This window comes from Zingiber officinale, chromosome 1B (assembly GCF_018446385.1).
Source record: "Zingiber officinale cultivar Zhangliang chromosome 1B, Zo_v1.1, whole genome shotgun sequence".
NCBI lineage: Eukaryota > Viridiplantae > Streptophyta > Magnoliopsida > Zingiberales > Zingiberaceae > Zingiber > Zingiber officinale.
This window is the reverse complement of record NC_055986.1, coordinates 160,832,353-160,859,591: the sequence shown is the minus strand read 5'-3', so window position 1 is coordinate 160,859,591 and position 27,239 is coordinate 160,832,353. Positions and strand designations below refer to the sequence as shown.

At 35.0% G+C, this 27,239-nt stretch overlaps 1 protein-coding gene and 1 pseudogene across 5 annotated transcripts; both read right to left on the bottom strand.

Moving 5' to 3' along the window:
• Positions 1-983: 983 nt before the first annotated feature.
• Positions 984-17,187, bottom strand: LOC121986686 (iron-sulfur protein NUBPL-like). 5 transcript variants are annotated; one of them, XM_042540659.1, is made up of 12 exons: positions 17,045-17,187; positions 16,719-16,794; positions 16,512-16,629; positions 16,043-16,101; positions 15,832-15,914; positions 15,197-15,759; positions 13,469-13,591; positions 11,799-11,896; positions 10,980-11,106; positions 4,788-4,873; positions 4,414-4,539; positions 1,331-1,775 (listed from the first exon to the last, which is right to left on the bottom strand). In XM_042540659.1, the coding sequence occupies exons 6-12, from the start codon at positions 15,252-15,254 to the stop codon at positions 1,605-1,607; spliced, it is 789 nt and encodes a 262-aa protein (XP_042396593.1). In that variant the 5' UTR covers positions 15,255-15,759; positions 15,832-15,914; positions 16,043-16,101; positions 16,512-16,629; positions 16,719-16,794; positions 17,045-17,187; the 3' UTR covers positions 1,331-1,604. The 5 variants fall into 5 exon arrangements, 4 of the variants coding, with proteins under 4 accessions (XP_042396593.1, XP_042396575.1, XP_042396582.1 ...); XR_006113426.1 differs by lacking the exons at positions 15,197-15,759; positions 15,832-15,914; positions 16,043-16,101 and adding an exon at positions 984-1,279 and having other exon boundaries at positions 1,390-1,775; XM_042540641.1 differs by lacking the exons at positions 15,197-15,759; positions 15,832-15,914; positions 16,043-16,101.
• Positions 17,188-22,699: 5,512 nt separating this feature from the next.
• On the bottom strand, positions 22,700-26,985 carry LOC122043926 (annotated as a pseudogene).
• Positions 26,986-27,239: the final 254 nt, after the last annotated feature.

Sequence of the window (27,239 nt, the reverse complement as noted above, 5' to 3'; positions counted from 1 at the left end):
TTTTAAAACAAATGGTTATTTGATGTACACACTTCTGTACAGGCAGGATCGAACTAATCGCCATGGAACGTAATTCTCTGGCACCGGAAGCAGATTGGACAAGGTTTTTTTTATTATTTTATATATAAAACCAAATGTTTCTTATTCTTCTTTGTTTGGTGAGGCCTCGTAGTTGCTTGTGGCGGAGGCAATTGTCCATGTCAATGCCCACCACATTTTTCCTCCTCGACAGAGTTGCTAATTAAGTGAGTCATAGTTTAATTTATCGACTAATATATAAAAGGCTTCCACTGATCCAACATATTCCGTGTTTATTTCCAGGATTTCGTTTGCTGGCTGAGTCTATCCCTTCTACTTAAATGTTGTCACGCATTGATAGAGCCTGCTTCAGACAAAGAGAGATTCTGAAATCTCGTCACGGATCAAAATGGATGTTTTGTTGACCCGAAACGCATTTGACATGTTAGGGCATTGACTAGTGAAAATTGTGATAAATATGAAATTTTATTTTAGAGGTTTATTATTCTTAAATCAAAGGTTAGTATGATTTATTGTGATAAACTTTTGATATTGCAGTTATTAGTTGATGAGGCAGATATGTGAAGAAGAAAAATTCAAATCATGTGTGGCTTGTTGGGCTCGTAAAGGAAGACCTATGAGTTTAAAATATCAAATGTGGCTTGTGTGGGAGTGGCAAGACGTAATAGAAGATCAATAAAGCACCAAACAATCATGTTCATCTACAAGAACCACCAAACAACTAACTCATAATCTAGTAACTTTGAGTCAGACTGATCTATCCAATCAACTGCAGTATTTAGAGTCACAATCAACTATCCAATAAAGCACTGCTTAGTTGACTAATGGCTTGGGCAATGATGTGTAAAACAAAGCCAATTGGATTATGAGTATTTTAATATAAGTTCATTTGATAAATTTTAACAATATGATCCATATGGGAATTAGAAGAGCATCTTATAATATTTAAATTAAATAATTGCTTGATTATTAATCACGCAATAGAAAATGTCACACCAAGAAATAAGCAAGAAACACAAATCTTAATTTACGATAATTAGATTCACCTAACGCCTAAAAGACCTCCGAATTCCAATCTACCAGATTAATTTAGCAAATATCTAAACATGTTTCTACACAAGAAAAAGATCGTAGCAACAAAAGCACGTCACTCTCAAGTACCAACAAGAGTTGATCAATGCCCAAGCTCTCCCAAATTCACGGCCTAGTAGAGTATCGCCTTAACCGAAGAATAACCATCCTATAATCACAACACGGAGAACCATAACTAACAAACACTCTTGCACAAGGATAAAGAGAAATTCATAATATGAAACTAACATCGCTACAAATCATAGAGAGATCATACACCTAAAATGCAGGTTGTTGGATCTCCATGGCCAAGCAATGAGTAGGGCTCCTAACCCTCAACTCAAGTCTTATTCAGATCATCCACTAGATGGTTCACCTTCTAGCATTCAATCTTGTATGATATTCCTATGATCTTTAGATACTAGGCTACCTCCACGAAATCTTCTCCCTCCAAATATATTTGGATTGGAATTCAAAACTCGAAGCTCCATTTATCACAACAAGATCTGCGGGCCTAGTTGCCTTTCCACTGCCAACTCTTGCAGTCGTTTGGTCATTTTTTCAGCAACATCAGTGTAAGCTTTGGCAGCTTGAGAATGAGGTGCGGCCAGAACTATGGGTAAACCATCATCAGAGCTGCTTCTTATATCTTGCTCCAGTGGTATCTAAAAGAGAAAGTTAAGTCTCTCATCATGAAAGCAGATCTAAGCTAGAAGAGTAACAGATAGCAAACTCCTTAAATAATAAAATAGCTAAATAAAGAGCATTTAAGTTCAAAAATATAGCGTTGATTTTACCTTCAACATCACAACTTGCATTATCTAAAACGGAAACCATAAAGGAAAATAATGAGAGAATAAAGTAGGTGCTATCAAGTATCAACTCCACTTGTACACGAACCAAGACACTATCAAGGAGAAATCATAGCCATTAGGCCCCTAGTAATCAAAGACCTAATCTCTAAACCTTAATCTTGGTCAGTGTTCTAAATTGTGGCCGAAATGGACGCCTAGGCGGGAGGCAGGCATCAACCGCACCGCCTTTGCCTTGGAAAATATTTTCTAATATTTTTTCTATTATACTAACTCTTTCTAAGAAGAAAGGGAGGATCACAACAAGAGAGGAAACTAATATTCCAACAGCAGTTGACCTTAAAAGGCATTCAGGAGAATCAGACAAGATGACAGCGTAGAAGCTTTTGGAGACTCATACATATGAGGATACAATGATGGAATGTGCATAATTAGAGCAATTCATTACCATATAAGTTAGTGGAATCACCATGACTTGCCAAAATTCATAGCAGAGTACACTAAAAACTAAGTTAATAAGACCGAAAAGGGAAAGGAAAATAATGAGCAAATAAAGTTAGTGCTATCAAGTATCAACTCCACTTGTACACGAACCAAGACACTATCAAGGAGCAATCATAGCCATTAGGCCCCTAGTAATCACATACCTAATCTCTAAACCTTAATCTTGGTCAGTGTTCTAAATTGCGGCCGAGACGGCCACCTAGGTGGGAGACAGGCATCAACTGAACCGCCTTTGCCTTGGAAAATATTTTCTAATATTTTTTCTATTATACTAACTCTTTCTAAGAAGAAAGGGAGGAGCATAACAAGAGAGGAAACTAATATTCCAACAGTAGTTAACCTTAAAAGGCATTCAGCAGAATCAGACAAGATGTGTTATGACTCAAATGAAGTCAATAATAGAGTAGGCATAAAGCTAGGGGAGGAGACAATGACAATGGTGCAATTGGTGATAAAGGCAAGAAATATAGATTACTCACTAAACAACTAAAGCTCGAACAAGCAAAGTCATAAAGTAGCAAACAGGGTATTGCATGCATAGTAAAGATGAATACAACACTGTAACGAAAGACTATTCAAGGAGTCAACTAAAGAGGTTTTCACCCAAACCTAAACACGCCACTATCACAAGATCATACAGGCCAATCATCAACACTATAATGAAAGAGTAATCAAGGGAAAGGGTCAACTAAAGGGATTTTCACCAAACCCTATTGACACCATCATAATGAAAAGAGTATTCAAGGAAAAGGCCAACTAAAGGATTTTCACCTTTTGAGTATGATACTATAAGCCACCAGCAAAAGTTAGAGTTGAATTCCACACAACTGAACTACAATCACCTTATACAATCAACCACATTTTAAAAAAAAAAAAAATTCCTTTATATGCCTAACCTTATCAAATTCCTATTGTAAGTTTTGATCATCATTGTGTTGGTAACACAATGCAGGTAATTAAAATGTTGCTTATTTTATGTTTGGCGGATAAGCTATCATTCCACTTCAACTTCAAATGACACCAACAAAACCAACTAGTTGGAGATGGATGGCATTCCATATAGATAGTAAAACAATAAGCTCCTATAAGAAAGAATGATACATCAGTAAGCCAACTTTTATTTTTTCTGCTTTACTTTCATAAGCAGACTTTGTGGTTGGTTTCAAATTGAGCTTATAAGCATTTAAATGTCTTTTACTAGATTTTATTTTTGCGTAACATGATGTTGAATCAAAGTCAAGTTATAGCTTAGAGCCCCTCCCACCCACCCACTCCCCCTCTTCCTCTTCCTCTTCCTCTTCTCAATGGCTAATAGGATCATGAAATACATTGGGAAACACCAAACTGATTTGGTTGTCGGCATACCTAACTATCATGTGACAATACTACAACAACAACCATCAAGCATTATCCCAATAGGTGAGATTGGCTATATGGATCATTCTATGTCATTGGCTCTATTCCTTACTATATCATCATTTATATTTTTTTTTAAAAAATATCTTGTTTTATTGTTTCTAACCAAGTCTTTTTTTTATTTTCATCTTCCTCATTTAATATGCACATTTGTCATAATTTCATATTGTCTAACTAGAGCATTTATTGGTGCCATGTACATGGCATACGTGTCACGGAATTTTCCCTCAATAGATGTAATCCCACTTTCTTTCTAATATTATCATTTCTTGTCCATCCTTATATATCCGCAGATCCACCTTAACATCCTCATCTCTGCAACTCTCAATTTTTGTTCATGTGTTGGAGTCATAGTAACTATCATGTGACAATGAAATATGAAATACTGTACAGGCTGGTGCAAAGGCAAATATCAGAACTCATTTAGCTTTTAAATCATGCAACAAGATCTTTCATTAGTTGTGCAAACTCAAGTTTAATGGCATGCATCAATTCATCTCACAAGTTAGCAACAGTTCGCTTGCAATCTAAATTCGTTATGCAACAAATAATGAAATTCAAACAGATTTACCTCTCCCAGATATTTCATATCCAACTCCTTAGCTGTTCTTTGGGTACCACCATTTCCAAAGATATAAGACTTTTCACCACAATGTGGGCACTTGAAGCAACTCATGTTCTCAACTAGTCCCAGAATCTACAAAACAAGAGAAAAATGACTATGTAGTACAAATTATGTAATTAAGTTCTCACAAGGATCAAAGGGAACTGTCATATAATAGCGTTGTATTTTGTGCATTTAAGTATTAGAAAGGCATGACACTAAATTCAAACACCGAAAAAAGAAAAAACTATAGTCATGTTCATATAGCTTGTACACTTAATATGTGCACTTCCTTTAGAATGTTAAGAGCAACATATTCATAAGTTTAGAAACTAACATACAGGAACCTCAACTTTCCGGAACATGTTTGCACCTCTACGAGCATCAATTAAAGCAATATCTTGGGGAGTTGAGATAATCAAAGCACCTGTTGAAACAAGGAGCATACAGATTAAAAATAAAGATCCTCAAATGTCATTATCATATATTTTGCAAGATAAATGGAAAAAAAAAAAATTAAGTTCCTAAAATTTTTAGTGCGATAGTGAATGACATGTAAAAAAACAAGGAATATGATGATGGTTGGCAAAACGAATAAGTTGTAGTCAATTACTCAATTATATAATAAGGAAAAACATATACACCTCTATTACAGTACAATAGCAAGAAAGACAACCATGCATGTCCCAAATTAAATTCATGCTACCCTATTGAAACAAACCCTATAATATCAAAGCATTTCAACAACACCATGGATCCAAGTATTTGATATTGAAGGCACCAAGTATTTGAAGTTACATAGAAATTCTCGCTTTCAACTCTGATGGAGTTATGCCTGGAAGCAATAAAAATATAGACAACGACAATAAATGGAAAAACAACTTCTATTTACTTAAAAGTAAATGAGGAGATTTTGCTCAATTTTTTTCATTTAATGTCTGCCAAAATGGGACAGAAATGAAAGTTGCCTCCGATAATTCTGAAATAGTTCGTGATCATCTTCATTTTATATCTACCCAACAGGAATAAAATGAAAGTTCACCTCAAAAACTCCTCAAATCATTCCATGTGTGTTCAACATCATTTTGTGCCAATCCAAATGGGACAGAAATGAAAATTACCTCACAAACTTCTCAAACACTGAACTTTTTATTGTGTTAGGTTTAAACCACAAATTGTGCAAGAGTTTCGCCCGGATCGGAACGATGCGATTTTGGTATCGTATCATGTCGATACAGTTTCAATTGATTTTTAATTTTTAAATATAAATGTTTTTAAAAAATAAGTAAATATATATTTTTTTAAAGAAAATTAATATATCAATAATTTAAATTAAAATTGCTACATCTTAATATATTATCTTACTAATACCAAAAGGAGTTACGTGAATCAGATGGAACCATTGGTTCTTGCAATATTCTGATTAGATCAACTCCATAGTTTTTCAACATTAAATAATTATCCTATGACATGCAATATTGACAGCATGTCTCGATTGACCCCTAAAAGTTGGATTTGAACTGACACCACTGAAATTGGAAGTCGTACAAGCACATGATAAACATATGTCCCCAAGCTCAGATATAATGGATCACTATATGATGCATCAAACCTATAATAAGAAGGCTAAGAGTACGATGAGCTTCGATCAGAATCAATATTTGTTGACAATAATTAATAATAATTTTTTCAATATTTACTTGCATCCAATTTATATTTGCATGACACTGCAAAAGAATCGCTAAAGAACCATATGCCTCTCGAAATAATTGACTTTAGGGGTAGGAAAAAATATCAAAAATTCAGTATACCGCATATACCATATCGAAATATACTGAATCATACCAATATTATTGGAATATCAAAAATTTCGGTACGGTATTATACCTACCAAATTTTTCAATAAAATATTATACCGTACTGAATTTTTCGATATCGGTATCGGTACGAGTTTTAATATTGGTATATGCGTACTGATATCGAAATTTTAAAATAAACAATATTAAATTTTACCGTACCGGTATATCAAAAATTCGGTATACCAAAATTTCGATATATCGGTATGAATTTTTTTATACCTCAATTTTTGGTATAGTATACGATATATTAGTTTAGGGTTTGACCTCCAATACCTTCAGTAGTACTAGAGTATCAAGAGGCTTCCTAAACTTCAAAAGTGAACATAACCATCATTTCAGCTTTTTTATAAAACAACGAATTTAATAGAAGAACCCAATTGCTCCTGTTCGTAGAATCTCCCCATTAATAAATTTCCTCATTAATCCGTGAACCCAATGATAATTATAAAGAAATTTTTGTTAACGATTGACCTTTTTTCACTACATTCTTTACTATATCGAGTTTACCGATATCTGCCATCATTAAAACAATATAGTGTTCGATACTTTTGCTTCAATAACTCTCTAACCCTCTTGAAGTTGGCATCATTGTCTGTAATGACCTGCACTACATATTCCCCTCCTATCTATTGAACTACGTTATCCATCAAATGATATATATATATATAAGATGCATCATGATAATTTGCAGTTGCATTTATGAAATATCACATTTCTATTGAGGTATAGCAGAAAGTTGATAATGCTCATCCGTGTAGGTCATGTTCAGCTATCACACATCAATGTAACCTTATATAAGCCCCATTGTTTCTTGCATGATAGGATCCAAGTCTTGATTTCCTACACTTGTTCATCTAAATAAGGACCAACAATTTCATATGCAATCGAAGGTTGAATACCACATCTAGATTTTTAAATGTTGGATAACATGCTACGGTAGTTTGTGTTGTTTGTTGCATTAGAAGGCATTCGATTGAAATGAAAAATTTAGCAATACTTTAACCTATTGATTTCTTCATGTCCCTTGTATAAGCATCAACAATCCTAGTATGTTTGACAGCTTGGTCTAGGAATGCTAGTAGGTCAATATCAACAATATTAACTGCACGCCTTCGTCCCATGGAAGGAAAGAAACGACAAATACCACCTTATGTTGAAGTAACCCGAACACTTTCACTCCTCCCTAATGTTGCAATGTTGCTGCAATAGTTGAGCCGGCTAAGCCACTTCAACTATCACCAACTATAGCATCACTATATTGCATATGTTGCTTATATTCATATTGAGTTCGAGAGGCACTAAAAGCTGCTAAAAATTCTTCATTATTTGGATATTCACTACGACCTTCAAATTAAAAGCTCCACGCACCAAGCATTTCACGTTGTTGTTGTTTACACCATCAAGTTTCGCTTTCGTTGTACGATAAATTTCTTTAGAAATTTTTGGGCATTTAGAAACATCCAGATATCCACAAGCAAGATGTGGCTTAAGGTGTATGATCCCACCACCACGTCCAATCATATCGCAATGTAAACATTGCCAATGAAATCGATTTTCTAATCGACATGCATGTCTCTAAGCTAGATCATAAGATTATTGTTTTGGTGTCATTATTTATACATTATAAAAAATTAAGAGTGTAAAAAGAGCAAATAATTTAGAATAAATATTCATAATTACGGCATTAATAACATTAATACAATAAAATTATCGGATAAAAAATATTTAATTTTAATAAAAAATAATAAATAACTATCTTTATATATATTTAAAAATTGTAAATAATTATTATATTAAATATTAGAATTTTATCTTAAGATAAAAGTTTAAATATTTATAAATATAAAGATTAATAAAATTAAAATTTTAATTAATAAATATAACAATAACAACAACCAAGCCTTATCCCACTAGATGAGGTAGGCTATATAGATTCTTTTACGCTATTGAGCTCTATCTCTTACTGTATCATCATTTATACTTAAATAAATTTTATCTTGTTTTATTGTTGTTAACCAAGTCTTTTTTTGGTTTTCCTCTTTCTCGTTTGATATGTGTTTGTTATAATTTCACATCGCCTAACTAGAGCATTTATTGGTCATCTAAGTACATGCTCGTACCATCTTAAACATGTCTCTCAGAGTTTTTCCTCAATAGATGCAACTCCGACTTTCACTCTAATACTCTCATTTCTTATTTTATTCATTCTCGTATATTCACACATTTGCCTTAACATCCTCATCTTTGCAACTCTCATCTTTTGCTCATGTGCTCGAATTATAGCCAACATTCAAATTTATATAACATATCAGGTCTAACTGTGATTTTGTAAAACTTTCCTTTTAAGTTTTAGAGTTACTTTCCAGCCACATAAAACACCCAACACTCTATTTCATTTCAACCATTCTGCTTGTATTTTATGTAAGATATCTCTCTCAATCCCTCCATCGGTTTGTAAAAATGATCTTAAATATTTAAAGCTCTTGGTTCCGGACAACTCATCATCTCCTATCTTAACAATTATCTTATTACGTCTAATATTGCTAAACTTAAATTCCATATATTTGGTTTTTATTCTACTAAACCTCAAATCTTTTCCTTCTAATGTTTCCCGCCAAGATTCTAGTTTAGCATTTACTCCTTCACGTGTTTCATCTACCAAAATAATATCATCTGTAAACAACATGCACCACAGTGACTTGAATGTGTGTAGTGAGTTCGTATAAAAAAAATGACTTAGAGTTGATCTTGATATAACCCTATCTTTATTAGAAATGCTTCAATTACTCTACCTGAAATATTTACTCTGGTTATTACATCCTCATACATATCTTTAATTAATTCAATATATGTTACGCTAACACATCTTTTTTCTAAAATTCTCCATATAATTTCTCTTAAGACTCTATCATAAGCTTTTTCTAAGTCAATGAATACCATGTGTAGATCTTATTTTTGCTCCCGATATTTTTCAATTAGTTATCTAAGAAAATATATAACTTCTATTATCAACCTTCCAGGTATAAACCCAAATTGATTTTCAATCATTGTGATCTCCTTAATTTTTTTCTATTACTTTTTCCCAAAGTTTCATTGTATGACTCATTAGTTTAATACCCCAAAATTTTGTACGTCTCCCTTATTCTTACATAAAGAAATTAGAATATTTACCCTCTATTGATCAGTCATTTTTTTCATTTTCAATATCATGTTAAATAATTTTATAAGTCATTTAATACTTTATTTCCCTAGGCACTTCCATACTCTATCATAATATTATCTGGTCCAAAAATTTTTCCATTATGCATCTCATTTAAACTTATTCTACTTCTAAAGTTTGAATTCTACGGTAAAAATTTAATTTTATACCTATTAACCTACTTAAATTACCTAAGTTGGTCACTTAAGCATTTATTAAAAAATTAATGAAAATGTCTCTACCACCGCTCTTTTATTTCTCCATCATTTACTAGTACACAATTACATTCATCTTTAATATGTTTTATTTGGAAATAACTATTCTATAAATGTCTTTCCCCTTCTTTTGTATCCAATTTTTTATATAATCATTCAAAAGCTTCATTTTTTTATTCATTCACTACTTTCTTAAACTCTCTTTTTTTTCACTATCATATTTTTTTTTAATTTTCCTCGTTCTTACAAATATATAATTTTTTATTAGTTGTTCATTTTTCCTTCACTTTCTCTTGTACTTTCTTATTGCACCACCAACATTTTTTATTTAGTGGTACATATCCCTTTGACTCACCCAGTACACTCTTAGCTACTGTTTTCAACTTTGATACCATCTTATCCCATGTCGTATTAGAGTCACCATATATTTCACCTAATACTTGTAATACTATATTATCCCTTGCCCAATGAAGCAACTCTGTCACCCGAGTACCAACTCAGCTATGCCCGTGGGGGCAACCCCTCGAGTAAACACGCCAATGAAGGCAATGTTTTCTCAATTTCTTTCTATTGTTTTTTACTCGAATCCAAATCATTTCCTTTCTCTCCTCCAAATATACAAGGCATGATTAATTTATGTAACATGCTAATGGCATCTTCGAAGAAGCCCATCTCATAGTAATCTACTTTCACTCATTTTATCTATCACAGTTATGTCTAATAGATGTTATGTGGTTACATAACTATATGCAAGGTTTCACTATAGTGCATATGCTATATGAAATATCATATATGAGGCCAATATGTAGTCCAGGGTGTCCAATATCCAATTTAGATGAACCGCTATGAGGATAGCAAATGGAACTGAGCCTATAAATAAGTCATAATCAAATCGATTGAATAAAGTACACTCAACTAAAAAATGGAATGATGAATCCAACCTCTAGCACGAATATAATGAAGTAATGCAGATGAAATGAGAGTGTGATTAGGAATTTCATGATAAGAACAATGGTATAATTTTTAGATAAAAAAAATGCCCTACAAAGCATCTCTATTCATGTAACTTCTTGTATAAACAATGAATATTCATAGTTTTACAGCATCGAAATTTTAGATACAATTGATTATATATGGTAGAAGTGTTTGTTTGAATTCTGCCAGCATCACTAATGCAGCCCAGTAATATAAAACAGGAGTGTCATTTTCAAAAGACCAATACATTAGCTCTTTAAGATGTCAAGCATTCAATTTAGGTACCGGACAATTGCAGTCTTTGGGAAATAGACAGCTGAGCATCTCCTGTTCCTGGAGGCATGTCAACAATGAGGAGATCAAGATCTCCCCAAGCAACTCCTCTGGTCATTTTCTCAAGAGCACTCATTACCTAGAGTTAGATTTAGCCGAATGTCAGAGAAAAGAAGCCTTAACACAAGGAAAGTTGGAAATGAGGAAAGTACAGAATGAAATGAGATAACTTTCACATATTCATCGACCCTTTCAATTTTAAGCCGCTTAACCAAAAGAGAGAGAGAGAGAGACACAAATCAAGTCAGGTTGTTGAAAAAACAAAAGAAACCATTATATGACAAGAAAAGGTATAATGAGTAATTGAACATTTTCCTAAAAGAAACCTATCCATAATAGTATTTTCAACAAACTAGCTTGCATCAGAATAGAATCATATTAGTGTATATGTAATTATAGGAAAAAGTGTCGGTGAGATAAGGCTGTTGCAATTGATTCAGTCAACCATCTTATATTCAATTAGAACATCAACCTGTATTAAACAGAGCGACACTGATGAAAAATAATCAACTTCGATCTACCCAATCAATTATTGATTAAACAAATCAACAGATTCAAATCATCAAGATTTGACCAGGTGAGTAGATTTGAGAACAAGCCAAGTGATAGATATTAATATAGTAGTCAGATTTTCTTTATTTCACCTTGACCTGAATAATTCATGCTGTATGAGAACATATGGCCCATATAGATCAAAGGTCTGCCAACTACCATAGGAACATATAGAAAACACAGTAGGGCACAAAAAAACTGTCAGATAGAACAACAAACCATAGGACCTCTCCAAACAATTGGGGCATCTTTTTCAACAAGAAAACCAATGGACATGCACCGGACTTTATGATTCTCAATAGGGATCATTTTCATATCTGCAAAAACATGTTTTGTTGCTGAAAGAGAATAAAAATAAAGTACCAGAAGATTTGCAAGGTACATAAAAGAGGTATAGATTAGACGACTGACAGTAAATGGTTCTGCAGAAATGCATTCATTGAGATACTGTTGGATTATTATGTTTGTTAAATGGCTTGGTGCCAGCATAGGAATACATATGCCCAAAGAGCTTAGGAACAGACAAAAGTAGGCACATGGATGCAATGTAAGTGAGAAAGGGAATCCAATAGACAGTTGATACATTGACAACATCTCACAATGGTTAAACAATTTAGGTGTCTAGAACTGCAAATATGTATCCTTTGTTCCCAAAAGCTTAAACCTCTAGGCTCAATTTTGTGACACATATATGTAACATTATAAAATATAAAGCATGCATTTACAAAAATTCAATCATGCATCAGCAGATAAAAACTAATATGAGACATCATCGATACTAAAATCTATGTTAGACTCAGATATGAGTATCTAACGTAGACATGGATGTAGACATCAAACAAATGATTTTTCCAAAAATGAGGACATGGAGAAGCAGCAGAAAAATGTCCAAATCTTCAACATAGGTAAACATTTTAATAGGTCAAGATTAATATATTGTTATTTCATTATTTCAATTTTACCTATTTAAGGATTAAATGTTTTTATTTAGTCAAATCAGTGCTGGATCCAAGTTATTACAGGGGCTGATTTGTCACTAATTGGACTCAACTTTGGTCTAAATTTAGCAGGGGATCCCTAAAATGTAGAATTAGGCTTGGATTAGTTGAAACTCGAATGGAGTTCAATTTGGACTCTTAAGTGCCGCAGAATCAAGAGTTTTTTAGCTGAATCGGTCATGAATCTATATTGCTCCTTTTTTCCAAATCATGAAATCCACTCCCTTACCTTTCCTCCTCTCTGTATTGCCCACACGGCAACCTCCTCTGAGTCATGCCAAGCAGGAGATCTCCAGAACCTCCCTTCTTGAATCCTAGAGTTCAAGCAATAACGAGAGTGGAACTTCTCCCTACTAGACATGGCAACATAATTAAGTCTTCTCCACTTCATCCTCTCTTTTCTAGCGCCTACTCTCCTTAGTCTTCCTATTTTCTTCCCCGCTACCCATTCTTCTTTTGCTAAATCCATCTGAGAAAACCATCTGGCTCTTCAAATTCAATTTTATATCTGTGCTCGTGTCATGTCATCTCGAGACGGGTGCAAGAGGAGGTTTCACTAGGTCCAAGTATCACAGCATATAATCTATATTTGCCTTGTAGCAAAAACAAGAAGAAGAAAATGATCACTTAAGTTGTATTAAACCAAAGGAGCCTGCACAACACAAGCAATCATGACCAATGTTCTTTACAAATAACTTGTTCACATCCAGCCTATAAATCAATGAACTAAGTAAACCTGCTCCTTATTTCTAGTAGTCAATACTAGCTATGACAATATTTTGGTAAGTAAACAAATGACTATATAGCACAAGATTCATTTCAAAGAAAATAGAAATTTTGAGGTTTTTTTTAAATGTCTAAGCTATCAAAGGTATATAAAAAGAACAGCACCTGTTCTCACTTCTGGCTTTCCTTGGAGATTCATCATTGTAGGGATGGATGGCCCGTATATGTCAGCATCTAGTAGACCAACCTTGAGCTGAAACGTATTGGCAAGTACAACCGCCAAGTTAACTGTAAAAGTGAAAATCAGGGGCAGTTCTTCATTATTCCTAAGAATGAACATCTAAACAACATAAGCATTAAATATATATGTTATTTCAAACATGAAATTGATAAAACTGATGAGTGCATATAGACAGTTTGAAACATGACTAACTAAATTGTCTTCAGTTCAAAATGATAGTGAAAATAATATTACAGAGAGGCATGACTTCAACCAATGTAGTCAATAATTCTGGTAAAAGCAACTTTAGCAAAAGAAACTCCTTATGTTCTAGGATTATGGTGATTACAATTTACAGGAATAAATAGTATTAAGTGAGAGAAGTAGGAGGAATTGCATTTCATTAGATCGGCATACTAACATTCTTAAGCTATACTCAAGGCTGGGGTACTTTTTGACTTCTGAGCAAGAAGTTGGATCATAGAATCTTTTCTAGAAAATATAAATTGTAGGTAATCTTAGTGGCTGATTTGCACAGTGGTTTATTTAAATCAGTTCCTTTGAAGTCTCATACATAGCTCAAGTTCGTTCATTTAAGTTTTATGTGTTATTTGTTGACATTATATTTTCAAATTAGAAAGTAATATTTGGTATAAACTTGATTAGCACATATGTGGCAAGCAGTGGCAAATCTAATTGGTATTCAAAAAGGTAATTATATTGACCAATATGGCTAACATATATCCACGAAAAAAAAGTGCAGTAATAAATCCATTCACTTCATAATTTGTCATAGAAAATATGTTATGCAAAGAACACAATGCATTATTTATAATGTCTGTGGATTTTAACACCCCATAGGATGCCATGTCTTTAAAGAAACCACCCTTCTTCTGTGAAACCATGCTTTAAATGAACGACCAGTAGAGGAGCTGCCAACACCAAACCGGACATTGCATCAAAAGGGAATATGTGCACAGGATACCCTGTACAAATTAGTCATGTTGAAATCTGTCAGCATCAACAACACCCAAGAAGTTTGTTAGGGTAATGAAGGTGGCAGAGATTGTAAAAGATGACGCGCAAACCGAAGCAACTTTGGTTGATGCCAGCAATAGCAATCTGGATGCAACTCACATGGTTGAACCAGAGAGATTGGCTTAGCACATGTATGAGTCGAAGAAGTCTCATTACTGGCACCAACAGGAAGGAACATTAGTAGAGTTGGTGGTGGTGGAGGAGAGAGAGTGAGTGACGAGAAGAAACAACTTAGGCTACCACCACTGTCTACTCTGAGAGGGTCTACCATGACACTTGTGAGAGCTTGGAAGAGCAGCAGGAATGGAATTGGGCATAGGAAGAAACTCAAATCTTAGCTTCATTACATCTTGAAACAGTTGCAGTGTAGAGACTGTGAAGGTTTGCATACAATTGGTCGACTTCAAGAGACTGTTGAGGTGTGAATACAATTTATCTACTTCAAGCACACAGTTCTCATCAAATTGGAGTTGATTGGCTAAGAAATGTGGATAAGTTTTCATACTGCTTTCTAAACTGAAGGCAATTAATACTCAACCTTGTTCACCTGCTTCCTTCGAAGAAATATATGGTTTCCTTAGAAGAAATATTCTTCACCTAATTGCTTTGCGCTACTAATTCTCAAACCGTCTCACCTCTACATGTTTTTCTGTTCTCCACAACTCCTGCTCTCGCCAAACAGAAGTCTGGCATAGTATCTCTGCTCCACAGCTCCTGTTGACACCAAATAGAATGTGATTTATGTTTGCTACAATGATTTTTCTCCACCTCAATCTACTGTCTTCTCCATCTCCACCTATTTTCTTTGCTTCACATGACATGTACATTTCTTCACCTCTACATGAACATCTTTTTTTCGGCTATAATAAAAACAGCAATTTTTTGTTTCATTTTTTAATTGGATTATAGTTGATATGTATTAGTCAAGCACTGGCTTGTTGTCCCAAGTGCAAATCATAGTCAATGTTCGCCTTCCCCGGCTCTTCATTATAGTGTTTGTCAAAGAAGGAACATCAGGCAGCCTTATTTTGCATTTCTACATTTAAATTGTCTTCATTGCCCATGGTCGTGAGCATGGCCAAATCTTCCTGCTCAGCAAATCTTCCTTCGCCCACCAGATGCAAGATAACATACACCCTCCAATAAGCGGTCACAAGGCATTGTCCTAACCCCTCTGAAGGTTTCCACTTGCATGATTCTGCAATTTGTTTCTTTTACTGAGATCAGAGATGATCTTGAATTTGAAGTCAGAGTTTTAAAAACAACTCACCTTTATCCCTACCTCAGTTACCATACTGGATTCAGATAATCCATATATGGATCCATTCATGCTTGGTGTTTGCACATCATCAACTGCCTCAAATTACGAAATGGATTAGTCACCGAGTGCACTCATAAACTTTATTTTATATATATATATACTGACAATCCATAATATTATCACATTCATTGTCAAACAGAGCTGGCTACATGAATCTTACTCCTTCCATTTTGCTATTCCCTTATGCTGCACAGAGATGCTCACCCTACTCCGAGTACGCTTTAATTCAAAAAGAAGAAAGTTATCAAGATTTATGATGGTAGAGTCAATAGTAAGAAAGAACCACGGAAAGAACTCAAAGTCATCGGCAGAGCAGACCTTCGACATTATGTTGCTACAACGAGTTAAATATCACATCAGAGATAAGAATCATAACCTTAGAGGGGTTAGAACTTAACTGACAAAGTTATTCTGAATTCTTGCACTAAATTCTTAGCAAGAAGCAAAACCATCTGCAACCTCCTAATGAAAAGATAAACTTTTTCCTCGAATACAAAAGGCACTCAGTACCTTAGTTTAATAAGAATATAGCATTAAGAACTATGTAGTTCTTGTTCCTAAACTGCTAAACTGATTCTAATCGAGCCCAAGAAAAAAGAGATAAATCTGGTGAAGTGAAAGAACTAGACCTGCAGTGGTGGACTTCCCAACTCCACCCTTGCCTGAAGCAACAGCAACTATATCCTTAATTCCATCAATTGACCCTTTAGTCGCATTTGTGCTGTATGGTTTGAAGCCACTCCAACACTAGTCCAGAAAGCCAAAAACAAATAAGGAAATTAGGAAAAAAGAATAGTTCTACTTAGCTTTCATGATCAAAGATTGTGAACACCAACCATGAGTCTCAGCCAGCATTTTGCAGAAGTCAATCTGTTCGTCCCACTTGAGATAGTCATTCACTTCTTCAAAAAGCTAATTGAATTCGAACAATTAATAGAATGTATCATGGAAATAAGTCTCGAGCCGTGCCGCCCGAAACGGGCGGTTTTTACCGTTCCGACTCGGGACCGGCACCGGCACCGCACGCACAACAATTTCGCGTGCGTCACACGGGCGCAACAGAAGGAAGAAGAAGAAGGAGGAAGAAAGAAGGAAGAAGAAGAAGGAAGAAGAAGAAGGAAGAAAGAAGAAGAAACGAATGAATTTGGGGATGAAGACCTACCTCGAATCATCGGTGCGAAGCGGCGGCTGCGGCGGCTGCAGTGAGGCGGCGGCGGCGGTGGCTGCGGTGGCTGCGGTGAGGCGGCGGCGAGAGCAAAATCGCGATGGGAGAGGAAAACAGTAGGGTTTATTAAAACTTTTAAATAAAACTATTATATTTTGTATATAATTTCTAATTTCTAATTTCTAATTAATTATTATATAAATTATAATTTTATATTATATAAATTAATAATTAATTAAAGAAAACGGTTAATTAATTGATCTAATTAAAATATATAATTTTATATTTTTATTATTTTATTTAAATTATAAAAAAATTAAAGTAAAAAATATATAATTTAAAATAATTTTAAAAACAAACTTTAAATTATTTTTATAAATTTGAAAATTTATAATAATTTTATAAATAATTCTAAAAAAATAAAATATAAATAAATGTTTTAAAATATATTTGATTTTATGTATATATATATAATATTATTTAGAATATTTATAAAGTATAATTATATAATTATTATATATTATGATTTTTGTTAACTTATATAATTATTATAGATAATATTTTTTTATCTTATAATCAATTTGAGATTTGAAATAATAAATATTATAATACTTATCTTCTCTAGTTTTAGATTCTTAGTTCCTAAACCTATAAAATATATTTTTATTGATATAAATATCTAATTTTATTTTAGAAGTTTTTACATATATAGTTACATAACATTAATACAACAACATATATATATATATATATATATATATATATATACCGTATCGACCTGGTATCGTTCTAGTCTGAAATCGAAATCTCAACACGGATCGAGATTTTAAACCTTCAATGTATGTTAGATTACTTGTTTCTCTTTCTTTTTATTTATTTTAATATACTTTGTTTTTAAAAAAATAATTGAAGCCTCTCAATTCTCTTGGAAATAATTTCCAAATTTTCCAAATCTGAGAGACAAATGGTTACACAAATCAAAAATTATTTTTAATTACACCTAAAAAATAGCTTAAATATAAGAAAACAACCAATTCTTTTACAAAAAGATAAACAAATAAAATACCATAATTTATAAATATTTTTCAAATTCCATCTAAGATATGATCTTTAAATTGGAGGTAAAGCAAGGAAATCAGAAAACTGAGTAGAAATATGAAACAAATACAGACAAAATAAAGACAAACCAACAGTGACACCGCAACACAAACACTAAGATCCACTTAACAACAGTGTTTCTATTTTCAGTTTGCAATCTACAAATAGGTTAGCATGATCTAGTCACAAACTCACATGTTTAAACTTTCTATTCTTGTCCTTCACCATATATATAATTTATAACCTCACTTTGAAAATTTATTATGCGTTGAAAAACAACCATTATGTGGTATAGTTTACTTATTCCACTTTATGTTCAGGTCTTGTTATGCTTGATCATTACTCTTCCAAAAATCATTTCTACATTAGGCAAAACCTAGGTTCTCATTACTCATATTACACTACTTAACCAATTCATTAAGATAACCTTTACGAAAAGTTCATACCATATATAAACAAGTGTCCACAGAGATTGCAACCAAAATTCAATTTGAAAAGATAAAGCAATTTAAAGATCAAGTATCATGGGACAAGAGTCGTGTAAATTATCTCTGAAAATAAGCCCCTCTCACAATTATAATTGAATGTATGACTCCCCGGTATAGCTATATCGATAAGTTAAAGAATAAATTGATCAATTAGCATACTCCCATGTGTAGCCCTCTCTTTAATCATGTGTTCCCCCTTTTTCAATCTTTAGATGATCATCTTAAATCCCTTTCCAGAACAGGTCGACATCTTATAATCTTAGAATTAAATAATATCAAATTATTAGTCGTGCACAATGGATCTTGTATGAGGAAATAAGCAATGAGCATCCACCCTAAAGATCCTCGAATCTGGCACAGGTTGGATTCCACAGAACACCCCTAAAACACCTCCAGAATCCAATCTGCAAGATTAAGAATCATCACTATGACCTAGACGCGGTTTGACACTAGAAAAACAAAGATGATAGCAGCAAGAAATTACCTCAATCTCAAATTACAGCGATCAAAAGTTAGATTGACTCCCAAGATCACCCTAGCTCACAGCTAATATAATAGAATGTAATCAAAAAAGTTGTCCTAAAATCAAAACATGTACCACCATACTTAACGGGCACTCTTACACAAGGAAAGGAGAAGAGATTCATCACGAGACACTCACCTAGAGGAGATAGAATTCTCACCATGAAACGATGGAATGCTGGAATATCCATTCACCTGCTACCCCAAATTGACAAGGACTACCACAACACTACAACAGTGAAAAAAAAAAATCCACGCCTATACTCTCCCAGGAAGCAGTCAACGTCGTTAGTGATCTCTGCAACCAAAATGCTGAGACGGGATGCTACATATTCTCACAGTCAAGGACTGCCCAAGAACCAATCCAATAGTTCAGTGAGCAAAACGAGTAATCTGGTAAGAAACATCAACAACTTGCCTTGTATGTTCGCATGACTTGGACATCTTTGTAACAGTTTTCAGCAGAGTAGCATTGTGTTTAGAGATCGGGAAGGTGGCTTATCAGCAACCTTGAGAACTAATATTTAAGCGTGGACAAAGAAACAACGCACAAAAAGACAGCACTTTGTATCAGACAAATAACCTGAAGACGACGAGATGTGAGAGATGCCGGAGGTGGTAGTCCGACGGCTTGCGTCACGTCAGGCGCCGAGGTGGCCTTGGATCTGCAATGGGATGGAGAAGAGAAATCGCCTGTCTGCGTGAGACGGTGAGAGATGCCAAGATGGTAGTTCGGCAGACACTTGCGGCAGACACTTGCGTCGCGTAAGTGTTGAGCATCCAGGGCAGCGATCGGTTGGAAAAAGAGATGGAGAAGAGAACCTATGCGTGCGTGAGACAAACAAAAGGTGTGGTGTGCTAGGGTACGAGAAAGTGTAAGATCGATATGGTTAAATGGAAAAGGTGCATAGCAAACCTCAAAAACATGGGCAATTGTACCGCTTGATGATTTTCATCTTACACTTTCTCGTACCCTAGTGCACCATACCTTTTGTTTGTCTCACGCACACATAGGTTCTCTTCTCCATCTCTTTTTCCAACCGATCGCCGCCCTGGATGCTCGACACTTATGCGACGCAAGCGTCTGCCGAACTACCATCTCGGCATCTCTCACCGTCTCACGCAGACAGGCGGTTTCTCTTCTCCATCCCATTGCGGATCAAAGGCCACCTCGGCGCCTGACGTGACGCAAGCCGTCGGACTACCACCTCCAACATTTCTCACATCTCGCCGTCTTCAGGTTATTTGTCCGATACATAGTGTTGTCTTTTTGTGCACAAGGTTATATATATATATATATATATATATATATATATATAATGAATTTCATTCCATAAATTTTCCTAAATTTAAAGATGTACTATTCATAAATATAAAATTTAGGGAATGAATAAGGGTAATTAATGCAAAGATTTTTTAACTATCTTAGCTAAAATTTAGGGTAAAATCTTTAGATATGGTAACTGATAAGGATGCTCTTAGGGAATAGATAGGGATAGCTTGTGTAAAAGTTTTTTTTAATTTAAAATGTAAAATTTAAGATAAATTCTATGTTTAGAAAAGTTGATATGGATGCTCTAATAATTAATTAATTTTAACTGCTTGGGATTAAGGCATCTCCATTTTAAAAGATTTGTTAGGTTAACAAATTTAACAAAAAAGTTAAAAGGTGTGAAATTTAAGGTTTTTAGTTCTAGAGTAATAGCGAAATTTTAAATTTAAATATGTAACTGATGCATTAAATTAAAGATTAATGCAAAATGTAAATGGCCAAATGAAACGTTGGCGTTTTACAGCTCGGAGAGTAATGATCATTAATCGATCATTAAATGTTACTCATTAGTCTGAGCTTCTATATAAAAAGGTTGCGATTACAAGCAAAACACTCAGGCAAAAAAAAAAAACTGAAGCTCTCTACCTATGTTCCCCCTCCTCCTCCTTTGTCGTGCATATCTTGTTCGGCAGTATACCCATGATAGTAGTCAGGTACCTCTTAGTTCGCCATGACCACGAGTGCTTGGTGGGAATCACAGTTAACCATTATATCTAGGGAAACAGACGATCCAAGAAAACCTTAAATCACAGCGGGAGATGGGACAAATCTGTTTCAAGGAAACTGCGCTCATCGCAGGCCTCAGTCCGCTCTACCCAATCGACTGATCTGCCCGGTCAGCTACTCGACCTAATCTGCTATAGGCCGCCTTACCACTAGTTCGCTCTACCACTCGGTCTGTTCTACCGCTCGGTCGACTATGCCTAATTTACTACTCAACCTAGTCGGTTACTCAGGTTAGTTGGGCACTCGTCCTGATCAACCACTCTCCACCTCGGTCGCTCTGTCTGCTCAGCCGCTCTGCCACTTGGCTGCTATGCCTCACGGCCCGATTTGCTCGCTCGGCCGATCTGCTCTCTCGCCTGCTTCGCCCACTCGGCTAATTCCCCAAAAATCTCTGCCAAATTATCCAATAGCCCTTAAGTGTGACAATAAGTGAACTGACTATTTTTTTTTTAAGATTTGATTCCTACACCGTGCAAATAAAGGTATATGGCGCTCGAACCACTCGACGGAGCCAACATGGGCCCAACATAGACGGTTGCCCACACTGGCCCACAAAGGAAAAAAAATAACTTTGGGGCCACCTAATAAGGTGCTACAGAGGCGGAGCTAGGATATTAATTCAGTAAGGGCAACAACAAAAAATAATTAATAAAGTAAAAAAATAAATTTTATAATAATAAAACATCACAAAATAATTACCTTACCTAAAGGTTTGCTCCAAAATTTTGTTTTGGGACTTCATAATATGAAGGTTGTCATGAACCTTTTTACAAATATATCCTTCAAATTTGATTCCTAATATTAGCATTATAAGTACAAATTGAGTCCTTAGTCTAAGATCTGTTGGTAATTTTGAAAAATCAAATTCTTCAACTCTAACATTTTCGATATTTTGTTATTCTTGTTCTGAATTTTTTCTTATAAAAAATCTATACAATGTAGATATAATGATTTTCTAATAAAAAAATTAAAATCCAAACAAGCAGAGAATGCTCTGGAACATCACATTATAAGATACAATAATTTGGTTGTTGGTTGCAAGACATAGTGGTTTCTCTTTACTAATAAAAGTATAAATAAGCTATCAGTATCAAGCACAAATTAAACAACAAATGTTCATTTTCAAAGACAAAAGTAGCTAGAACAAGTAGCACAACATCAGAAAAATAGTATACAAATCAAACAAAAATGTCAGAAATGTGAGCTGTGATCTACCTGATTGCTTGGTAAACAAAATCAACAACTCTGGCCCTACACTTAGCTTTATAGTAATGATGATTTCAAGTTAGATAAAAATTTAATTAACTATTGCTGATCTGCTACGATAGCATCTAATTCCTTTTTCAAAGAAAGCACAGCATTTAGTTGAATCAAGCAAATCTTATCAATGTCACGGAACCTTAAGTATATACCAATCACACTTCTGGCTTAAGAAATAATCAATGAAAAATCAAGAAGTTGGACTAGTGTAATATGGTTGTCGAGTCAGGCAAGGCCATATCTTGTTGCAGATTTATGGAGAGGGGAGGAGACGAGGGTAGCGCCGATGAGAAGACAAGGAAGTGCCGCTGTAGAGAGGAGAAGGAAGGAGACGAGGGTGTAGCTTGCTGTGAATTTACGGGGAGGGAAGGAGACGTTAGCCACTGCGGAGAAGAGGAGCAGATCGTTTAGCCTCTGTTTGGATGGGGTGAGGTAAGGTTCATTAATGGAAGGGGATGGAAGGGGAAGGGAGGGAAAGGAAAGGAAAGTAATATATTTATCTTACCCTTGTTTGGAAGGGAGGGAAAGTTTATGTGAGAGGAAAGAGATGGAATGAAGGTTAAATATATAACTTTACAAAAATATCCTCTTATTTTTTTAATAAATCCGCATGTAAAAAAATAAATAAGGATATAATTGTAATAATTTCTCCTTACCCTTCCTTACACCCCAATTTGGGGTGTAAGGAATTTCGCTTATTCCCGAGCATGCAAGGGGAGGCTTTACCCTTCTCTCCCCTTCCCCTTCATAGCTCACTCTCTCCCAAACAAGGGTAAAAATTCATTTTACCCATGTTTACCTTTCCCTCCCCTTTACTCACCTCCTCCCAAACAGAGGGTTAGGGTAAAACAACTAAAGGTGTATAGTATATTTTTTATCTGGGCTGCCGACACTGGGCCTAGGTAAGGCCCAGCATTCCTATTACATGCAATATGAAATATTCGACGTCCAGATCTAGACATTTGCATATAAAATATTCTTTTGTCCTCTCGGATGGGTGTAGTGACTAGCGCTTGAGGTGTTGCCATAATGAGATTTGGGGTTCAAATTTCGGCAAAGCCGAGGTATACCTCCCTTATGTGCTAGTCACTATTCCAAAGGCTAGTAGTCGTCCGTGATTTACCTCCTTCGTGTTGACCTTGGGACGGATTAGCGGGGACGCTGAAGGCGAGTGTATTCACCTTTTGCCACAATTGCATATGTGATCCCGACAATCACTCAAATTATATAATGAATTGCGCTCTCTCAAATAACTTATTGCCCAGTCTCAATACAAAAGTTGTCGATAGTAGTGTTGCCCTTTCAGACACTTTAGGAGAAATTATTTTTGTGATTACAAAATAATAAAAAAAATATTACCCATATTTTTGTCCCAAGGCTTAAATTGCTCTTCTCATTTCTCTCTCCATAGCAAGTAATTTGATTTAGTCTCCTTCCAACCTTCCCTCTCCGTAGCAAGTTAGCCAGCAATGTTATCCGTCTCCTTCCTTCTCTGGGGCAAGCAACCCTTCATTTTCTACCGTTTCCGCAACAAGCCAACGAGCAAAATCCTCTGTCTCATTATCTCTCAAAGCAAGCAACGTCCTTTGTACAGCACACCCTCCGCGCAACAAGTAAGAAACTTTGTTCAAAGGTAACTCTATTTTTTTTTAGCAAAAAAGATGCAAGGCAATGACATCATCGCTGGCATTGCTTGGTGAGACAGCGACGTGGCAACCTCTTAATCCTTTACTGCCCCACCAAGCAGCAACGCATCCACTACTTTGCTAGCAGTGACACGATCGCTCGCAAAGCAGACATCGTCTGTGGCCACAACTTTGCGTGGCTACATTACTGCTTAGTGGTATTTCACTAGGTTGCATAAGTGAATGGTTATGGTAGTGTTGTATCATCCTATGACTCATCTATGTGGTGATAGATGTAAAACTTTCGTGGATCAAACCAACCACCTCTCAAAAAAATAAAAAAAAATAATTAATTTTTAATGAAATTATTTTTAAAAATGTGTAATCTTATAAATTAATTACTATTCAAAAAAAAATTGTGTCAAAATACAACTACATTTAAATGACTCAATGAATTTTTTATTAATGGTGTTTTTAATTTTAAAAAATAATCTACTAAATATTAAATTATATTTCATATTTCTTTACATATGATATTAGATTTATGTTATTTGCAACTTATTTATTGAAATTGTATATATAGTAATGTATCTAATTGGACATCTAATTAGGTTTTTAAAAATTTTTAATTAAGTATTACTAAATATTATATCATTTTTCAAAATTATAGCAAAGCTTCTAAGTATTTGTAAGATTGATCATCTTATTTCTTCAATGGTCAATTAATTTACTAATTCTATGTATTATCATGCAAATTTCCTTGTGAGTGCATTGCCTCTAGTGGTTAAAATGCATTGCTAGAAGATAATGCATGATATTATATATAAAGATATCATATGATGTAATCTCAGGTAAAATACTTTATATAAAAGTAAGAGAGTCAATATAAGAATATGCATAACCAACAATAAAATACTTCACTAACTTACTCAATTAGGTATAACCAATAGATCGAGAGTACATACAATACATTCAAATCTATACGAACAAATACATAACCGTCATATAGCAAGCATATTTGACCAACACAATAATACGCGATCATAAATGAGTCTCATGGGCAGTCAAAGTATATACATAGTCACTGTCCATAGGAGAACGTTCTACCACGGATGGTACCGTGGGCGGACAGAATGAGGCAGCTATCTAGATTTTCAGCCACTAACTGCAGGAGAATGCTCTACCACGGATGGTCCCGTGGATAGTTAGGGTATGTAAACAATCACTGTCTACGTAATAACGCTCTACTACGGATAATCCCGTGGGCAGACAAGATGTAAAAGTGCACTATCTGTGGGAGAACACTCTATTATGGATGGTCCCCTGGACAGATAGGGTATATATGTAGTCATCTAGCTACGGACTATGGGCGATAATATATGCTACCACGATGGTCCCCTGGGCAGTCGTATATATTATGCTCACTAACAACTCTCTTAAAAACGAATGAATATAATGGTCAATAGGACATAACAACGTAATGATAAGCAAAAAAGTGAATAATCACATCCAGTATACTACTCTATAGCTACACCTCGATCTAACTTTACTTGCATATATGTATGTCTTAATAACCAATCAAGGTCTAGTAAGATACTCAATGTCCTATACTACGGTATGATCTTACAATACATATGCATGAATAAATATCAAACTGGTAATCTAGTTCAAGATTCTACAACTATGCTACGGTATAATATCTCACTAGCATAAAAGTACAATCATAATGACCATAAATAGCATGGATAACAAGACTGCATAGATATCAAAATAGACTAAAACAAATGCAAGCAGTAAAGGCCAACTCAAGAAATATATATAGTGGAATCAAGGTAAGCAGTAACTACTATCTAATCAATATATAGTAATAAATAATGATACATTAAGATCAAAGATACTATGGAAGTCAAAGCAGGAACTATCCATCTATGTCTGTAGCAAACCTTCGATGTCTTCAAGTCAGATGGTCGGTCTCAAATTCGAATCTAAGAACTTGTCTGACTATCAGTACATATGCAAGAGGTCCATAAGCCTTGTGTTTTATCCAAGATCGGGGACAATGAAACACTCGTCATCCAAAAACTCGAGTCTTGCTTCTTGGAGGGCATCGTGCCATATTTGTTGGCTCTATAACAACCTGTATTGTTGTTGGCCTTTGAATTGGTAAATTTGTTGGTTCTGAAGATACCTATATTGCTTGCTTGTTGAGCTACTGTTTGGATTCCCTTAGGCATCTGACCATCGAAGATATCAATGTCTACAAACCAATCCAACTCCCCAAATCCAACAGGAGAACCCTTATGGCTAGTTTCATGGTCTAAAAGTTGATGGAACCCATCCACATCCCATGCTGAGTTAATGAATGATGAAATGACTTGTGTTGCTGGAGCTTTTGTGGCACTGTCAGTTGTTATAGCGGGCGCTTTACTGGGTGGTTCATTGTTATCATTGGAGTCTTTGTTATAGATTGTGTTCAGAGCTACATGGATTCCAGTAGCTAAGTAATGCTGATGGTTTGCATAACGGGTACCGTGAACATGGATGGATTCGTCACAGTCCTGACAAAAGAGGGCTCTGTCCTCGACACAAAAAATGAAAGCCACCTTCTCCTAGGCAGATGTCACAGCGAGGGAGTTTGGTGGAGAGGCAGACCAGTTGAAGCCTTTGATGCTTGCTTGCGAGCTTGTTGGCTCTGTGAATCTCCTTGTCACAGGCGATGTAGAGTGCTGCCTCATCGGCGCAGCATATAACCGCGATATGCGCCTTCTCACACACATCACATTGGATCTTTATCTCCCTGGCTCTGTATCTAAAATGTGTTCCCCCTTTCCTATCAGCAGGAGGGGATGGAAGTCGGCACCTGATAGGAACCCGGGGGTCTATCATGTGGAAAAATTGAAAGAGAAAAATGAAAAGGGGATAGGGTGGTCACTTCGAGGGGGTCAACCTCCAATAATCAAATGAAATTGATTAACTAAAGGAAAATTACTTGTCCTCCATAATTACATAGCGTCTCTTTAAATAGAGACCTGAACTACCTTTTCAAAAGAAAATATCTAAAAGAAAAATAAAATAAAAATACATTTTCAAGAGAAAATGTCTTATTAAAACTTATCTTAGAAAAGGAAAATATCTAAAAC

Coding starts and splice junctions, on each gene's coding strand:
- LOC121986686 (XM_042540641.1), bottom strand. CDS start 16,778: ATGACTATCTCAAGTGGGACGAACAGATTGACTTCTGCAAAATGCTGG. Junction 16,630..16,718: donor AATGCTGGCTGAGACTCATG/GTTGGTGTTCAC, acceptor TTTCTGGACTAG/TGTTGGAGTGGCTTCAAACC. Junction 1,776..4,413: donor ATATGAAATATCTGGGAGAG/GTAAATCTGTTT, acceptor TTTCTCTTTTAG/ATACCACTGGAGCAAGATAT.